This window comes from Quercus lobata, chromosome 11 (genome assembly GCF_001633185.2).
Source record: "Quercus lobata isolate SW786 chromosome 11, ValleyOak3.0 Primary Assembly, whole genome shotgun sequence".
NCBI lineage: Eukaryota > Viridiplantae > Streptophyta > Magnoliopsida > Fagales > Fagaceae > Quercus > Quercus lobata.
The window spans coordinates 53616533-53632433 of NC_044914.1; the positions used below are offsets into that span (position 1 = coordinate 53616533).

At 40.1% G+C, this 15901-nt stretch overlaps 1 protein-coding gene and 1 pseudogene across 1 annotated transcript; both read right to left on the reverse strand.

The window, feature by feature from the left end:
* LOC115967151 overlaps positions 1-10267 on the reverse strand; it is a 30068-nt pseudogene extending 19801 nt beyond the window's left edge.
* Positions 10268-12191: 1924 nt separating this feature from the next.
* On the reverse strand, positions 12192-13367 carry LOC115967152. Its single transcript, XM_031086225.1, has one exon. It carries the CDS (start codon positions 13365-13367, stop codon positions 12192-12194), a length of 1176 nt encoding a protein of 391 aa, XP_030942085.1.
* Between the last annotated feature and the right edge of the window lie 2534 nt (positions 13368-15901).

A 15901-nucleotide genomic window follows, 5' to 3' on the forward strand; every position in this document is an offset into this window, starting at 1 on the left:
ATGATAATAATTGCAAGGGCAAGTTTGGCTCCTAAACCCAAATGATGAATGGGTTAAGGTCCAAAGAGCCCCACACAATAAATTTGTAGAGAGTGAACTTAAAAGTTATGCCTCAATGAATCAAGCAACGTGCTCAATGGATCAAGGATATTAAGGTAGTAGAGAAAGACAAGTTTAAAGCAAGGAAAGCCTTCCTCGGCAAAGTTCGAGGAGAATGATTCTTGAATTTAGTTCTTTTAGACTTGAATTCAATTTTAGCTCTTGTTGCTACAATGTGTTCTCTACAAACTTTTTTGATCCCCTCTCCCTGGAATGTCTCTTATGCTATATAGGTTCTTTTAGATGATCTTGGCCCTCTATTTGTTGATCGTCCAGGCCACTACTTGAGTGCTTGTCCCATCAGACACCTTCCCAAGCCCCTAGTGAGTTGGGGCAGTCAAGGTAGCACTATTCAGTAGTCTTCTCCACATAAATGCAGCTAGGGGGTTTGGTGGGATGCATCAAATGTGGTGGCAGCGACCATCCCTTCAGTCATGTTAAGGCTAACCCCATTCCCAAAACTCTTTCTCTACAGTATGACATCTCCTAGTAACGTGCCACTGGCGTGCTTATTGTCCGAGCATGTGACCACCTCAGTGCGATGGTGGCCCCCTCGCCCATAGGTATGACACGTGGCACAAATACTTTATTTAAATTCTTGTACCCCACAATAATAATAATAATAATAATAATAATAATAATAATAATAATAATAATAATAATAAATAAATAAATAAATAAATAAATAAATTGTCCACTATGGGCTCAACCAAACCCATATGGGTTGGTTTGAGTTGGGTCGAACGTATGTGATGAGTTGGGTTGGGTTGAATTCTTTTTAACCTACCATGGTGGATTAGGTTAAAAAATCCCCTTAACCTGACCCAACCCGACCCATGCACACCCCTAGATAAAACTCTTAAAACTAGTAAAAACTAAAAGCTGGGAGCAAAAATGGTTCTTTGATCGTGTCAATTTTTAAAATTACGCATATTATTATTATTATTATTATCATCATCATCATACTAGCTTGTAACCTATGAATACACATAAATACATACAAAAACAACACATTTTTTTTATCATAAAAATATACATAATTAATCGAATTATTAGACAAAATGACAATTTTATTTTTTTATCTTGAATAGATGAAATTCAGAAACTAAAAGTACATACAATATATTAAACATCGTATATTCATGAAGTGTGATTCTTTTTCAAGCATGGATTGACAAATCATACACATGCACATGCATGACTTTAAAATTTTCCAAGGTCTACAAGTCTGTTAGAGCTTGACTCAGTCATCAAAATGATCAAATTTAAAATATAATAATATTATTTCTAAACTCAAATCAATGTATACAAATGGTCTTGTGGGGCCCAATAATTTATGGGCCAGGCCCACTTGCTCGTGGGGAGTCCAAAGGCCCAAGCCGAAAAAGGTAATGGCCCGGAGATGCAGCCGAGGACAGTTTCGTCCTCGACAGACCCAAAGCTCCATTGAGGGTAGGGGTAAAAAAGAGATAAAGGAATAAATGTGGAAGGAGATCTAAAATATCTTGAGAGAGTTATCCTTACTACCCTTCCCAGATAAGACTCTACACCTAACAGAGCCGTATTCTCCAGCTTTATCAACCATCCCCAACAATTCCGGGATTAGACTGATGGGACAAATATCAGTCTTGTAAAGGTTGACCCTACACGTGGACGAAGGACAGCGGACGTAAGCTAGTATAAAAGAAAAAGTAAGTGAACCTAGAAAGGGGCTCTAATCTAATCTCCAAAAAGAAACTCCATGGGTGAAAACACCTTAACAACACATGCGCCATCATAAAAAAAAACCATCGTTGGGTAACCGGGGTAAGACCTTAATGGTCCTCGGATCAAGTCCGAGGAGCCCAACCCCATAAGATGCGATGCTATATGGCTTAAATATTCAAACCCGACTCCTTTTTCTACAGGAATTCCTCTAAAATCAAGACCGGAACATCGCCCCGTGACCAACGGCAAGCTTTTCAAGCCCACTCTCTACAAATCATATTGTGAGGGATCTTTCACGTATGAGCCCAACATCATTATTGAGCCCCAAAAGAATCGTGTCCCTACAATTGGCGCCGTCTGTGGGAAAGGCTTGCGCGTTGGCGCGGGTGGCGGTGGAGTCGACTCTCTAGCAAGCAGAGATTCGTGAGGTTTCCTACGTCTCCGGCAACACACAGCGGTTGCTCCGACATAAACTTCTGCTAGGGGCTATGCCTTGCGGTGCCAACGGCGCGGGCAGCTCTAGGGGCTTTTGGCCACAGACCAGCTCTCCCCGCCCTGGTCTAGGGGCTTACATTCAAAGAATAAACGAAAGTAAAAAAAAAAAAGAAAAAAAAAATCTTACAAGTTTTGGACAGAACCAAGGCCTTGCATGGTCCTCGGACTCAAGCCTATGGGGAAACCAAGTACAAAAAGGAAACCTCACAAGTTTTGGACAGAACCAAGGCCTTGCATGGTCCTCGGACTCAAGCCTATGGGGAAACCAAGTACAAAAAGAAAAAATCACAAGTTTTGGACAGAACCAAGGCCTTGCATGGTCCTCGGACTCAAGCCTATGGGGAAACCAAGTACAAAAAGAAAAAATCACAAGTTTTGGACAGAACCAAGGCCTTGCATGGTCCTCGGACTCAAGCCTATGGGGAAACCAAGTACAAAAAGAAAAAATCACAAGTTTTGGACAGAACCAAGGCCTGCATGGTCTTCGGACTCAAGCCTATGGGGAAACCAAGTACAAAAGGGAAACCTCACAAGTTTTGGACTGAACCAAGGCCTTGCATGGTCCTCGAACTCAAGCCTATGGGGAAACCAAGTACAAAAAGGAAACCTCACAAGTTTTGGACAGAACCAAGGCCTTGCATGGTCCTCGGACTCAAGCCTATGGGGAAACCAAGTACAAAAAGGAAACCTCACAAGTTTTGGACAGAACCAAGGCCTTGCATGGTCCTCGGACTCAAGCCTATGGGGAAACCAAGTACAAAAAGAAAAAATCACAAGTTTTGGACAGAACTAAGGCCTTGCATGGTCCTCGGACTCAAGCCTATGGGGAAACCAAGTACAAAAAGAAAAAATCACAAGTTTTGGACAGAACCAAGGCCTTGCATGGTCCTCGGACTCAAGCCTATGGGGAAACCAAGTACAAAAATGAAACCTCACAAGTTTTGGACAGAACCAAGGCCTTGCATGGTCCTCGGACTCAAGCCTATGGGAAAACCAAGTACAAAAAGGAAACCTCACAAGTTTTGGACAGAACCAAGGCCTTGCATGGTCCTCGGACTCAAGCCTATGGGGAAACCAAGTACAAAAAGAAAAAATCACAAGTTTTGGACAGAACCAAGGCCTTGCATGGTCCTCGGACTCAAGCCTATGGGGAAACCAAGTACAAAAGGGAAATCTTACGAGTTTTGGACAAAACCAAGGCCTTGCATGGTCCTCGGACCCAAGCCTATGGGGAAACCAACTATTTAAAAAAAAAAAAAAAAAAAAAAAAAAAAAAAAAAAAAAAAAACTATGGCACATAAACCTCAAAATCCATCCGAAGAGAACTCCTCGTTAACAGTTGGGTTAATCCCTTAATTGCACGAATTCCCCGGTCTACCCTCTGATCCCCAGTATCAAAGGGGTTGATACGATACGGTGCAATGTATTACCCAAAAGCACAATCAAAGTCCCTCGCTACTCGGCCACCCTCTCGGACGAATTATTTCGAGTTTATCGTTCTCGGACATTGGTCTAGCATGCATCGCGCAGCACTCAGCGGTTATCCCGGTTAGTTCCAAGAGTTTAATTTATTAAGGATTACCCTTGTTATACTTGATAACATTTGTGAGTTTAAACCAGTAGGAATCTGCGTTAAGGCATTTTTTTGCCCGGAATATCATTAAGGGCAAGCTTACATTTAATATTCATGCACAAAGTAGTTGTTGCAGAGAAGAAAAGTATGTATAAAGAAATAAACACATCTTTTATTAAGACAAAGGAACAGTACAGTGTACAATGAAAAGTTGAAACAAGCTTACATTAAAGCTAACTACGTAAGTAAAGAAAAATACAAGAGAGTGAAGATGAAGCCGAGGAGGTAGCACAGAGGAGAGGTTGGCTACTGCTTCGAGACCTTATTCCTCCTCAATGCTTTTGCACGCCCATAACTCAGGCAGCAAAAGAACCCAACTTGAGCCTCACACCGCTGAAGGAACGATGCGGGGAGCCGGAAGCTGAGGAGCCTTCACCAAAAGTTTGCCTGCGACAAGGCAGAGGCGCTGGTGGCGGAGAATCTTTCTTCTGACACACCAAAATTTTGGCATGAACAGAACCTGCTTCGGATTTTGACTAAAAGAGGGAGAAACACCCTTACCCCTCTACCGAACTGGAATATTCTCTTGAATTTATGCCTCCTTTGCCCGTACATCACTCTTTTGAGTCTCAGGAGGACACGGCGCCTCTGTGGCGGAGAGAGTTCCTTTTCCCCAACCCTCGCCTCAAACATGATGTGCTAAGGGAGGAAACTGAAGGATTTGTGCATAGGTAAAACAACTTTCTCTCTTATTTATTTAAAAAGATGAGGTGGTGGCATTTAATTCACGCAGCGTCCCAAGGAACGCTACAGACAAAATGTCTCTAGCTCGATTTCCAACGCCGTCTGCAACCCTGAGATTAAAGGAGTCTCGTGAAGGCGCACCTCGAACACTGGGACGCCAAAAAGTACCGCATGACCAAAGACTACGGGAATACCTCTTAATTTGTGGACCCAGTAAATTCGCGGCCCAGGCCCGTTCAGCATAGGGGCCCAGGGACAGAACCAAGGCCTTGCATGGTCCTCGGACTCAAGCCTATGGGGAAACCAAGTACAAAAAATAAAAATTACAAGTTTTGGATAGAACCAAGGCCTTGCATGGTCCTCGGACTCAAGCCTATGGGGAAACCAAGTACAAAAATAAAAATTACTAGTTTTGGACAGAACCAAGGCCTTGCATGGTCCTCGGACTCAAGCCTATGGGGAAACCAAGTACAAAAAATAAAAATTACGAGTGTTGGACAGAACCAAGGTCTTGCATGGTCCTCGGACTCAAGCCTATGGGGAAACCAAGTACAAAAATAAAAATTACAAGTTTTGGACAGAACCAAGGCCTTGCATGGTCCTCGGACTCAAGCCTATGGGGAAACCAAGTACAAAAAATAAAAATTACGAGTGTTGGACAGAACCAAGGCCTTGCATGGTCCTTGGACTCAAGCCTATGGGGAAACCAAGTATAAAAAATAAAAATTACAAGTTTTGGACAGAACCAAGGTCTTGCATGGTCCTCGGACTCAAGCTTATGGGGAAACCGAGTACAAAAAATAAAAATTACAAGTGTTGGACAGTACCAAGGCCTTGCATGGTCCTCGGACTCAAGCCTATGGGGAAACCAACTGCTCCGATAGGGAAAGTCCTCAGCTCAAATACTGTAAAATGTTAAGGCCAATAAGAGTGTTAGGATGATGGCGGGACGCTCCGCTATTCGGTAGCCTAAGGGGGCTGTTCATTTTTGCAGGTGATATGTCTTCGAATAATTACTTCCTACACCACATAGAACATCCAGTTCTAATCTCGGCTCTGTTTCGGGCAAGTATCGCTATTTACAGGTACGCATTGCTATGTCAAACAATTCTATTAAAGTTATGGTTACATCTTTTTATCAGCAAGTATTTTGGCTTTAGTTATCATTGATTCAAATGATATATTATTGTGTCTAGCAGCGCTTGTAAATTTGTAAAAACATAGACAGAACATGCGAAGTAAAATAACAACAACTTTTATTAATATAAAAATTATTACAACGTACAAAGTGGGGCTCAAACAAGCCTATACAAAAGGTGAGCTGCCGAAGCAACACTAACATCCGCAGTACAGATAAGTAAACAGTCAGGTGTCTTTTAAACTCGTCTTCAAAGTCTCTCTAATCTCTGCCTCAGTATTGCTCATATCGAAAGAAGAACCTTCTTTGGAAAAAGATGAAGGAGAAGGAAGAAGAATTTGAAGGAGAAGGAAGAAGAGGATGGAGGAGATGAATGAGGAAGATGGAAGACATGAGTAAAGAAGGAGGAGAAGAAGAGAGAAGAGATAAAAAGAAAAAAAAAAGGAGCAAAAGAGGGAGAAGTGAAAGCACCAGGAGGGATCTGGTGCTGGGAAGACTAAGAAAGGGAGGCGGAGGGGGCCACCAGTGAACGAAGAGAGGAAGAAGCAGAGACACTTAGTCCCTGCCTCGTTCCTGACTCCTAACACACTGGGGCCATATTAGGTATGCTCGTAAGAGAGCGGTTGGTTACGATGATGGGAATTCTCGACTCAGTCACGCCGAAAGTTTGACGCGATGAGCCCCTGCTTCGGATTTTGGCTGAAAGGAAGGGGGGACAAATCTTAAGTCTCCGCCATCCTTGCCCTAACCGAGCCATTTCGAGCTTCGTTAAGACAGGGCGTTTTTGGGAAGTGAATGGTTTTTTCATTGCTTACTGCTATGGCGAGTGTATTTCAGGTTAAGGAATAACCAAAGAGTAAAAGTAAACTCCGGAAGGAATCTAAGGGTTTTCAAATCTTGGAGGGATTAAAGGGATTCATCTGTGGGAGAAACGATTCTTGTTTCTCCTCTTTATATAGGGGACGAAGAGGAGAATACTTAATGTGTTCAGATCCCCGAGGAAATCTGCAGACAAGAATACACCCGTTTCGTTCCCCCACGCCATCAATAACCGTCAAATCTGGGAGGTCTCGTGAAGGGAAGATATTAAAGACGCGCTTCGGATAACCAAACGGCATAAGCGCATCATGAAGAAATTTAGAGGAGCATCTTGTAGACCGGTACACTTCTTGGGCAGGTGAAGAGTCGCCAGCGTCAGTCAAAGGCTGAATTAAGTGAGTCACAATAAAGGCCTGGTATTACCAAAACCCCCCATTCCAACCAGGATGTTGGACAGCAGGGTTTTTAGGGGCTATTGTGGGGCCCAATAATTTATGGGCCAGGCCCACTTGCTCGTGGGGAGTCTAAAGGCCCAAGCCGAAAAAGGTAATGGCCCGGAGATGCAGCCGAGGACAGTTTCGTCCTCGGCAGACCCAAAGCTCCATTGAGGGTAGGGGTAAAAAAGAGATAAAGGAATAAATGTGGAAGGAGATCTAAAATATCTTGGGAGAGTTATCCTTACTACCCTTCCTAGATAAGACTCTGCACCTAACAGAGCCGTATTCTCCAGCTTTATCAACCATCCCCAACAATTCCGGGATTAGACTGATGGGACAAATATCAGTCTTGTAAAGGTTGACCCTACACGTGGACGAAGGACAGCGGCCGTAAGCTAGTATAAAAGAAAAAGTAAGTGAACCTAGAAAGGGGCTCTGATCCGATCTCCAAAAAGAAACTCCATGGGTGAAAACACCTTAACAACACATGCGCCATCATAAAAAAAAACCACCATTGGGTAACCGGGGTAAGACCTTAATGGTCCTCGGATCAAGTCCGAGGAGCCCAACCCCATAAGATGCGATACTATATGGCTTAAATATTCAAACCCGACTCCTTTTTCTACAGGAATTCCTCTAAAATCAAGACCGGAACATCGCCCCGTGACCAACGGCAAGCTTTTCAAGCCCACTCTCTACAAATCATATTGTGAGGGATCTTTCATGTACGAGCCCAACATCATTATTGGGCCCCAAAAGAATCGTGTCCCTACAGGTCTAATTAATTTGCTATAAATATGTACCAATTTTTTTATTAAAAAAAAAAAAAAAAAAAAAAAGCTTAGCATCTCTTGAAAAAGTTATGCTTGACATTGATCCATCGTAGTGTAAATTAATTCAGTATCAATTCTATGTGGATTTTCTTAGCAATTTTCTTTTCAAACCATGAAATAAAAATAAAAATAATAATAATAATAATAAATCTCATCTCTATGGCAACCTAAATTATCTTCTAAAAAAATCAAGGTTAGCACAACTAATCAAGCATCTAAAACCAAAATTGAAAGATAGAATTCGCTAGGGAATATAAGATGATGAGAAAAAGATCAAATTTGTGAAGAAAAAAACCCATGAGTTCAAGCTAATGTACAAAACATGTAAAGCGACATAGTGCACTGCACTTTTGTATTCTTATAAACAAACTTGAAGGACACATGCCATTTAGGCATTTGTTCAGTTTTAGTAAAAGTTTATGCTTTAATTGGGTGGGGTCAATCATTATAATTTTAAAAATCCAGCTTATTTTTAATTGGCCCAATCATTATAAATCCTTGCCCTTTTTAATATACCCCCCCCCCCCCCCCCCCCCCCCAAAAAAAAGTTACATATTCCTCTGCCCCTGCAGTCATTTCAAAACTCATCCTCTTCTCTTGGATTTATGAACAATATGAGTATGGTTTTTTCTTTTTTTTTTTGGTTGTTGTTGTTGTTGTTAGAAAAGCTTACAATACTTAAACCTTCAAAAGGGCTTAATTCTTGAAGGCTTAAGCAAGGCTTTTAAATTTACACACACAACTGAAACTAAATGATGTGGGACAAGGACCCCACAGGGGGGCCCTGGATTAACTCACCACCAGGGTCGGCTCAATAGGTGATGCAATCGATACAATCGTCTAAAACCCCCAAATAAAAGAAGGCCCCATTTGTTAAAAAAAAAATTATATATATAATATATTTATTTATATATTTTAGTTAAAAAAATTTTTAAGCATTTTTATTGGTCAATAAAATGCATTAAAAAGGCCCATTGTATCTTAAAATGCAAAACTTAAAAAGGAAAAAAAAATAGTCAAACTTCAGCTAACAAAATTAAATTCTAGGAGCCAAATTTATTAACTCATTCTTAAAATATGCTAAAATCAAAATTAATAGCAGACAAATTCGTTAATAATACAACGTAATTGTCTTAAAATATGCTAAAATAGAGATTATAAATTTAAAAAACAAAAGAAAAACCTCTCATCTCTCTATCTCTCTGCCTCTCCGTCTATATTCTTACCGTCTTACCTTTCTTTTCTTCATCTTCATCTTGATTCTTGATCTTTTTCCATCAACTCAACCAGTCAGTCTACCTTGAAATTTTTCTTTGTTGATTCCAGCGTAACAGTCGGCGGTCACAAATGGGTATTCTTCTTCTTCAGTTCTTCCACTCTTTCTCAGTTTCTCTGTCTTAACGAAAATAAAGACTCAGGTCTATTTCTTTAACTTAAATTATATATATTTTAGTTTACTTCACACTTTCACTGCACTGTACAGCTGTTTGATTGGATGGGAGGGACACGTTTTTTTGCTATGGCTTTTCTAATCTGCCCCTCTTTAGACCTTTTTCTGCCATTTTTCTACCATATATTTGATACTGATAGGACATCTTTTTTCTTTAAATCTTAGCCATAGGAATATATTATGTAGTGGAGTACAGGCCGGATGGTTCTCACTATTTTTTTTTTTTTTTAATCTTACACTTTATCTATTATTATAAATTATTATATTAACTAATAGTTTGATGTATATCATATCAACTCATTTGTATTATAGTGACACTAATTTATTAAACCATGTATTAAATTAATTTCTATTTGTGCAGGTTTAAACTTTAAAGTGGTCACGACTTTGGAAAAATTGCAATAACCAGGTTCTATTGTTCTATACTTTAAATTTTATTTTTAGTTAAATTATCATTTTTAATTATAAATTGTGTTTTATTTATCTATAAATATTTTCTCATTATAAAAGTTTACTAGAAAATATTTATCCGGATAGGAAAAACTTCTAAAAAAGAGAAAAAAACCCCTTTAAAATTTCACTAAGGCCTCCAAAATTGTTGAGCCGGCCCTGCTCACCACTAGCTGAATTTAATTAGTTCAACAACATTAACTATAAATCATTGGAAAAAGATAGCTTACCATCCAAGTGAGGCGCAATAGGAAGCGAAAGAGCTTGCCATCCAAGTCCTGAGCAAATTAAATGAAACGTTGCGAAATAGGTGTTGCCAGTCCTGGACTCAGTGATGGGAAGCCAAGCTTCCTGTGGATTGTGCTGGTAACCTTGCAAGTTTGTAGATGAAGTAATATCTTTTGAGGGATCACCATCTATAATGGTTATCGTTTTCATTGCCTCTGCTTTAGTATTGGTATCTGAAGGTGAAGTTGCGAGTGGCATGACTTGACTACTTTTTAATTCTACCACTTCTCCCATGGCTACCTTCCTCTGCTCTGAGTTCAAAAGCTATATTGAAAATATTAAGAGAATGAGCACTGTTGCAAATATTAAGCTAGCGATTGCTAGTATATATATAATGATTAATGGCTACTGGTTCCCGTGGAGAACTTGTGCACTCTTACACTCTGCTTGTGTTAAATAAATCTATTGTTTAGTTTTAGGATATAAATATTAGTTGATATCTGAAACCCATATATTTGTTATTTTATAACTAAGAGTGACGGTTGAAAAAAGAGTTTGCTTTCAAATTTTCAACCCTTAAATCAGAATTTTTTAAGAAGTTTCACGTACACAACTAGTGACAGAGCTAGGAAATTTTTGTACCGTGGCCAAGCTAAATATAACAAAATTCTTAAAGTAAAAAAATAAAAAACAAAAAAAAAAACCCAAACTAGTACTTTATGTCATAAATTAAAAACTTTTTGAGTCATTCATAAATTAAAAAATTATTAAATTTTTTATTTTTATTTATTTATAATTTTGCTAGTTAGAATGGGAGATTAGAGATTTGAATTCAAGATGTCATTTACACATCAAAAGATGCCAACCAAACAAACCCAAACAAAGTTTATAGCAAAATATAATAATACAACAAAAACTACTACATCAATAAAAATACATCACTTAATATATTTTTTTGCTAAATCATCACTAAATATATATATAAAACGCTATATTACATATTATATCATTTAAGTTATACACTGGACCATACTTTTTTTTTTTTTTTTTTTGGTTAAAGGGAAATTCCATTAGACTATGCCAAAATGGCTAAATTAGTGGCAATAAGTCTACAAAAGCTCTCCCCATTTACGTCAAAATACACAAAAGATGAAATCACATCAGATGGGGAGATATCAAAAACAACGAAGTCCTCTTGCATTACACATCCCTGCTTAGCCAGTGCGTCCGCGACTCTGTTGGCTTCACGAAACACATGCTGCACTCTGCAGCGAGGAAATCTGCCCATAAGCGACCTGCAATCAGCCAGCAGAGAGGAATAGAACGCATTAGAGCAAGCTTTGGATTGAACTAGCTCCACAACTACCTTTGCATCTAACTCAATTTCCAGATTCTGCACCCCAATCTGATCTGCTAGCAACAACCCATCCTTTGGCGCCCAAAACTCAGCTATGATGCTGGTTGTTATCCCGATTGACCTAGCAAAGCCTTTCATCCATCTACCATCACTATCCCTAATAACCCCACCTCCTCCTGCCTTGCCCGGATTATCAAGAGAGGCCCCATTTGTATTTAACTTACACCAACCTGAGGGAGGCTTTTTCCAACAGACATTACAAACCACCATACTTTCTTTGGCTCTTGAGTTTCCCCACACAATAATAGAATTCCAAAGCTTGGCTTATGTTTTGTCTGTGCAGATTAACATTCAAGGCAGTGTTATCAAAGACCACTCCATTTCTATGCTTCCATAAATTCCATATAGTGAAGGTAAAAATATAACTCCATGGCATGAAAGAGGGATGAGACACCTTGCTTTGACAGTTAACCCGCGGCCAGCAGTTCACATCCATATCAACAAACGAGCTAACCATTTCTTGTGGGGGGGGAGGACTTCAAGCTTATACCAGAAATTTTTTGCTACAATACACTCTCTTAACAGATGGCTTATGGTCTCCGGGTAATTTTTACACAGAGGGCAGCAACTATATGAGATTATATCTCTCACAGCTAACATAGGCCTCACTGGCATGCTATTGTGGATAAACAACCATAGAAAATTTACAATTTTTGGCAAGGTATCAATTTTCCATATCCAATGCCCCTGGAATGGAATAGTGTTCTGTTAAGGACCATTAACTAGAACATAGGCAGACTTGGTTGTGAACTCTCCATCCTTCGAATGTTTCCACATAATAACATCCTCCCCTCTTCCAAGCTACTGCCTTGGGATAGCTTTAATCCTATCCTTAATGCTTAGAGGCAGCTCAAATGATAAAACATCCCATTTCCACACCTGTCCTAGCCCGAGGAACATATCAGACAGCTTCAAATCAATTTCCCTTTGTGTCAAAGGGCCATCAATCAACTCTCTTAAGGAACTTCCCCTTATCCAGCAATTCGACCAAAGCTTAATCCTTTCTCTGTCACCAACCCCCCAACATATTCTATCCGCAAAAGTTTGGAAGCCTGCCTTGATGGCTCTCCAATTAGGTGAGGCTGGGGGCTTATCTGAGTCTCCTGCTCTCCTTTTATCCACCGAGCAATACTTTCTTAAAATCACTTGCACCCATAGACTATCCTTTTCCTGATTCATTCTCCAGTTTAGTTTGGCTAATAAAGCCAAGTTCTTAGCTCTAGTCACCTGAATCCCAAGCCATCCCTCTTCCTTAGGCCTAATGATCTTGCTCCAACCAACCAAATGCAGCCTTCTCTTCTCACTAGTTGAACCCCACAAGAAATCGCTATTTATTTTATCTAATTTCTCACAAAGGTGGGCAGTTAGGGCAGTGGCTTGCATCACATAATTAGGTATTGATGACATAACAGATTTCACCAGCACGGACCTCCCTGTAAAGGATAAGAACCTTGCTTTCCATCTAGAAAGTTTACTCATCACCCTCTTCGCAATGAAGTTCAACATATTCCTTGCAACCCCTTTTTGGTTAATCGAAAACCCAAGGTAATTCCCAATATTATCCATGGCTTGAATTCCCAGCCTTGCACAGGTTACACTTCTGATTTCAGCTTGGACATTGGGAGAAAAGTAAACTCTTGACTTGTCCATGCTCACCTTTTGACCCGATTCTTCACAAAACTCATTTAACACTTTCGAAATAGCTTCACAGGAATCCTTATCCACTTTAGCAAAAAGTATTAAATCGTTCGTGAAAAATAGATGAGAAATTCCTATATTATCCCTGGAAGCTTTCAAAGGTTTCCACACTCCCTCCATGCACTTCTTTTCTATTAAATGTCCTAGGTACTCTATGCACAAAATAAACAAATACGGCGATATTGGGTCCCCTTGCCTTAGCCCTCTTGAGGGATTAAAAGCCTCCAACACCCCTTCATTGAACAAAATAAAAATCTTAGTAGAAGTGATGCAACTCATTATCACCTTAATAATGTTTTGGGTGAAGTGGTAAGCTTGAAGTACTTTATGGATAAAGCATCACTCAAGTCTATCATTTGCCTTCTCCAAATCCACCTTAATGGCCATATACCCCTCCTTTCCTTTCTTTCTATCCAAGGCATAGAAGAGTTCTTGTGCGATTAAGACATTATCGATTCCCTTCCTCCTAGGCACAAAAGCTGATTGGACCAAAGAGACAAGCTTGCTGATATATGGTCCGATCCACTAAAATCATTGACACGATCTTATAGACTGAATTGCAAAGACTGATTGGTCTATAGTTATTAAGGGATTCCGAGCTTTGACACGTCGGAATAAAGGTCACAAGGGTATCATTAAGGTGGTCCAAAACTAAGTCATCCTTGAAAATTGCCTTCATCTCCTCACAAATAGAATTTCCCACATGTAGACCATTCGACCCTGGGGCTTTAAATGGTTTCAATGCCCACAGACCATTTCTAACGTCCTCATAAAAAACTTCTCTACCCATCCATTCTTTCTCTTCTTCGGAAAGAAAGCTACAAAAGAATTCGGAGACTAGGGAGTATCTGTGAGACATATCCATACCTATTGAGTATAAACTCCTAAACCCTCTCAAAATATACTCCTTCACTGCCTCTTCTTCAACTATCCATTCCCCCATACCATCCTTCAAACACCTTATTTTATTTCTCTGCCTTCTAACTACAGTAGTCACGTGGAAGTAAGAGGTGTTTCGGTCCCCAAAGGCAGCCACATTAATTCTAGACTTGAGAGCCCAATACTCTTCTTCTTGAAATAAGATAGAGGAGTACTTATCAATAAGTTGCTTCTCTAGCCTCATAAGAGACTCCCTAGGGTTTTTGGCCAAAGCCTTTTAAGTCCCATTTAATCTGGTTAACACCCTTTTTTTCCTTGCAAAAAGTTTTCCAAAAATCTCATAATTTCACTTCTTAGCCCTCCTAGTAAATTATGTAATGGCCAGTTGTAAAGGAGTATCCTCGAGCCAAGCTTCTCTAACAATCCTAGGGAAATCAAGATGTAGAAGTCACATATTCTGGAAACGGAAAGGCCTCACCAATCTATCCATATTGGGCTTCCATAATTCAATCAAAATAGGGTGATGGTAAAAGAAAGTTCTAGGGAGGTGGGTTACAACAGCTTCAGGGTACAAAATTCTCCAAAGGGGATTAGCAAAACACCTATCTAATCTTTCCAAGATCAAGTCCGAAATCTGTCTCTTATTGGTCCAAGTATACTTAGGCCCCGCAAAGCCAAGGTCAACAAAACTACATGAATCTAAACATGCTTTAAACTCTAGGGCCCTATTTAAGTTAATTTGATTCCCCGCAAATTTTACCTCCCCACAAAGCACTTCATTAAAATCATTAATCATAAACCAAGGAAGATTATGCAACTGCCCAACCTTTTCAATATTGGACCAAAGGATTCTCCATTCAGCTAAACTAAGGCTAGCATAAATTGCCGAAAATAAACAAGAAAGGTTAAAGGCACATACCTTAATGGAAGCATGTATCTCCTGTTCTGTAGCTGATAAGAGATTAACTTCCTCATCCTCTCTTTCCCATAAGATCCACAAGCCACCAGTGTACCCAATAGCATCTGTGGTGATAAATCCATCAAAAGGCAACCCTTTAATGATCTTTTCAGTTTTGCTTTCCCCCACCCTAGTCTCGATAATAACCATAATCGAAGGATGGTGGTTCACAGCCATTTCAAATATCCTCTTCTTAAAATCTAGATTTAAAGCTCCTCTACAATTCCACATAAGAGTATTCATCTTCACAAACTAACCCAAGGGAACCTCAACTTGATTAGGATTCATTGTGGCAGATTCCACCACACTCCATCCTATCCTCCTCAACAAATCCTTCGAGTTCTTCCACTCTGGTTTTCATATCATCATGTACTTCAAAATTTCCACTACATCTTCCCTGCAACATATCAGTACATCACACTTCTCGACTGGAGCAAGAATCTGAATTAGCTTCAACATCAAGTGGTTCCCCATATATGCTGTTGCCATTTCCCTCGGGTCCACCAGTTTCCTTTCTTGTATTATCCATCCGGATCCGTCGAAGTGGGGCACTACCGATGGCCTTCTTTGTGTGCTCAAAGCTTCCGCCTCCTCCCATGATAGCAGTGGAACGTCCATTATGAAATTCCACCAAGGATTGGGCGTCTGACCCCAAGCTAGTTGGTCTAATGGGAGATTCCTCGACTTGATGCTCACTAGAGTAATGGGGAAGATGTTCTTCCATGCCTGACCCAACTCCTCTTCATACCACCCCAAGGTGTCTGTCGGTGTTGACCTGATTTGAAGGATAACCTTGTCTGGCACCACTAATAGGCTGTTTTGGTGCCATATTGCCCATCCACATCGTGCTACACTGCTTCAACTCCATCAATTTTCCTCCATCCTCGCTACTTTGAAAACTCTTAGAGGTGGATGCTCTCGGGGAAGCCGAAGGGTGCTGTCTCTTCAAAGCTTTGGATCCCTTTACCCCAATAGA

Bases quoted from the DNA above. Each gene is read 5' to 3' on its own strand.
- LOC115967152 (XM_031086225.1), bottom strand. From the start codon at position 13,367: ATGAGTTGCATCACTTCTACTAAGATTTTTATTTTGTTCAATGAAGGG.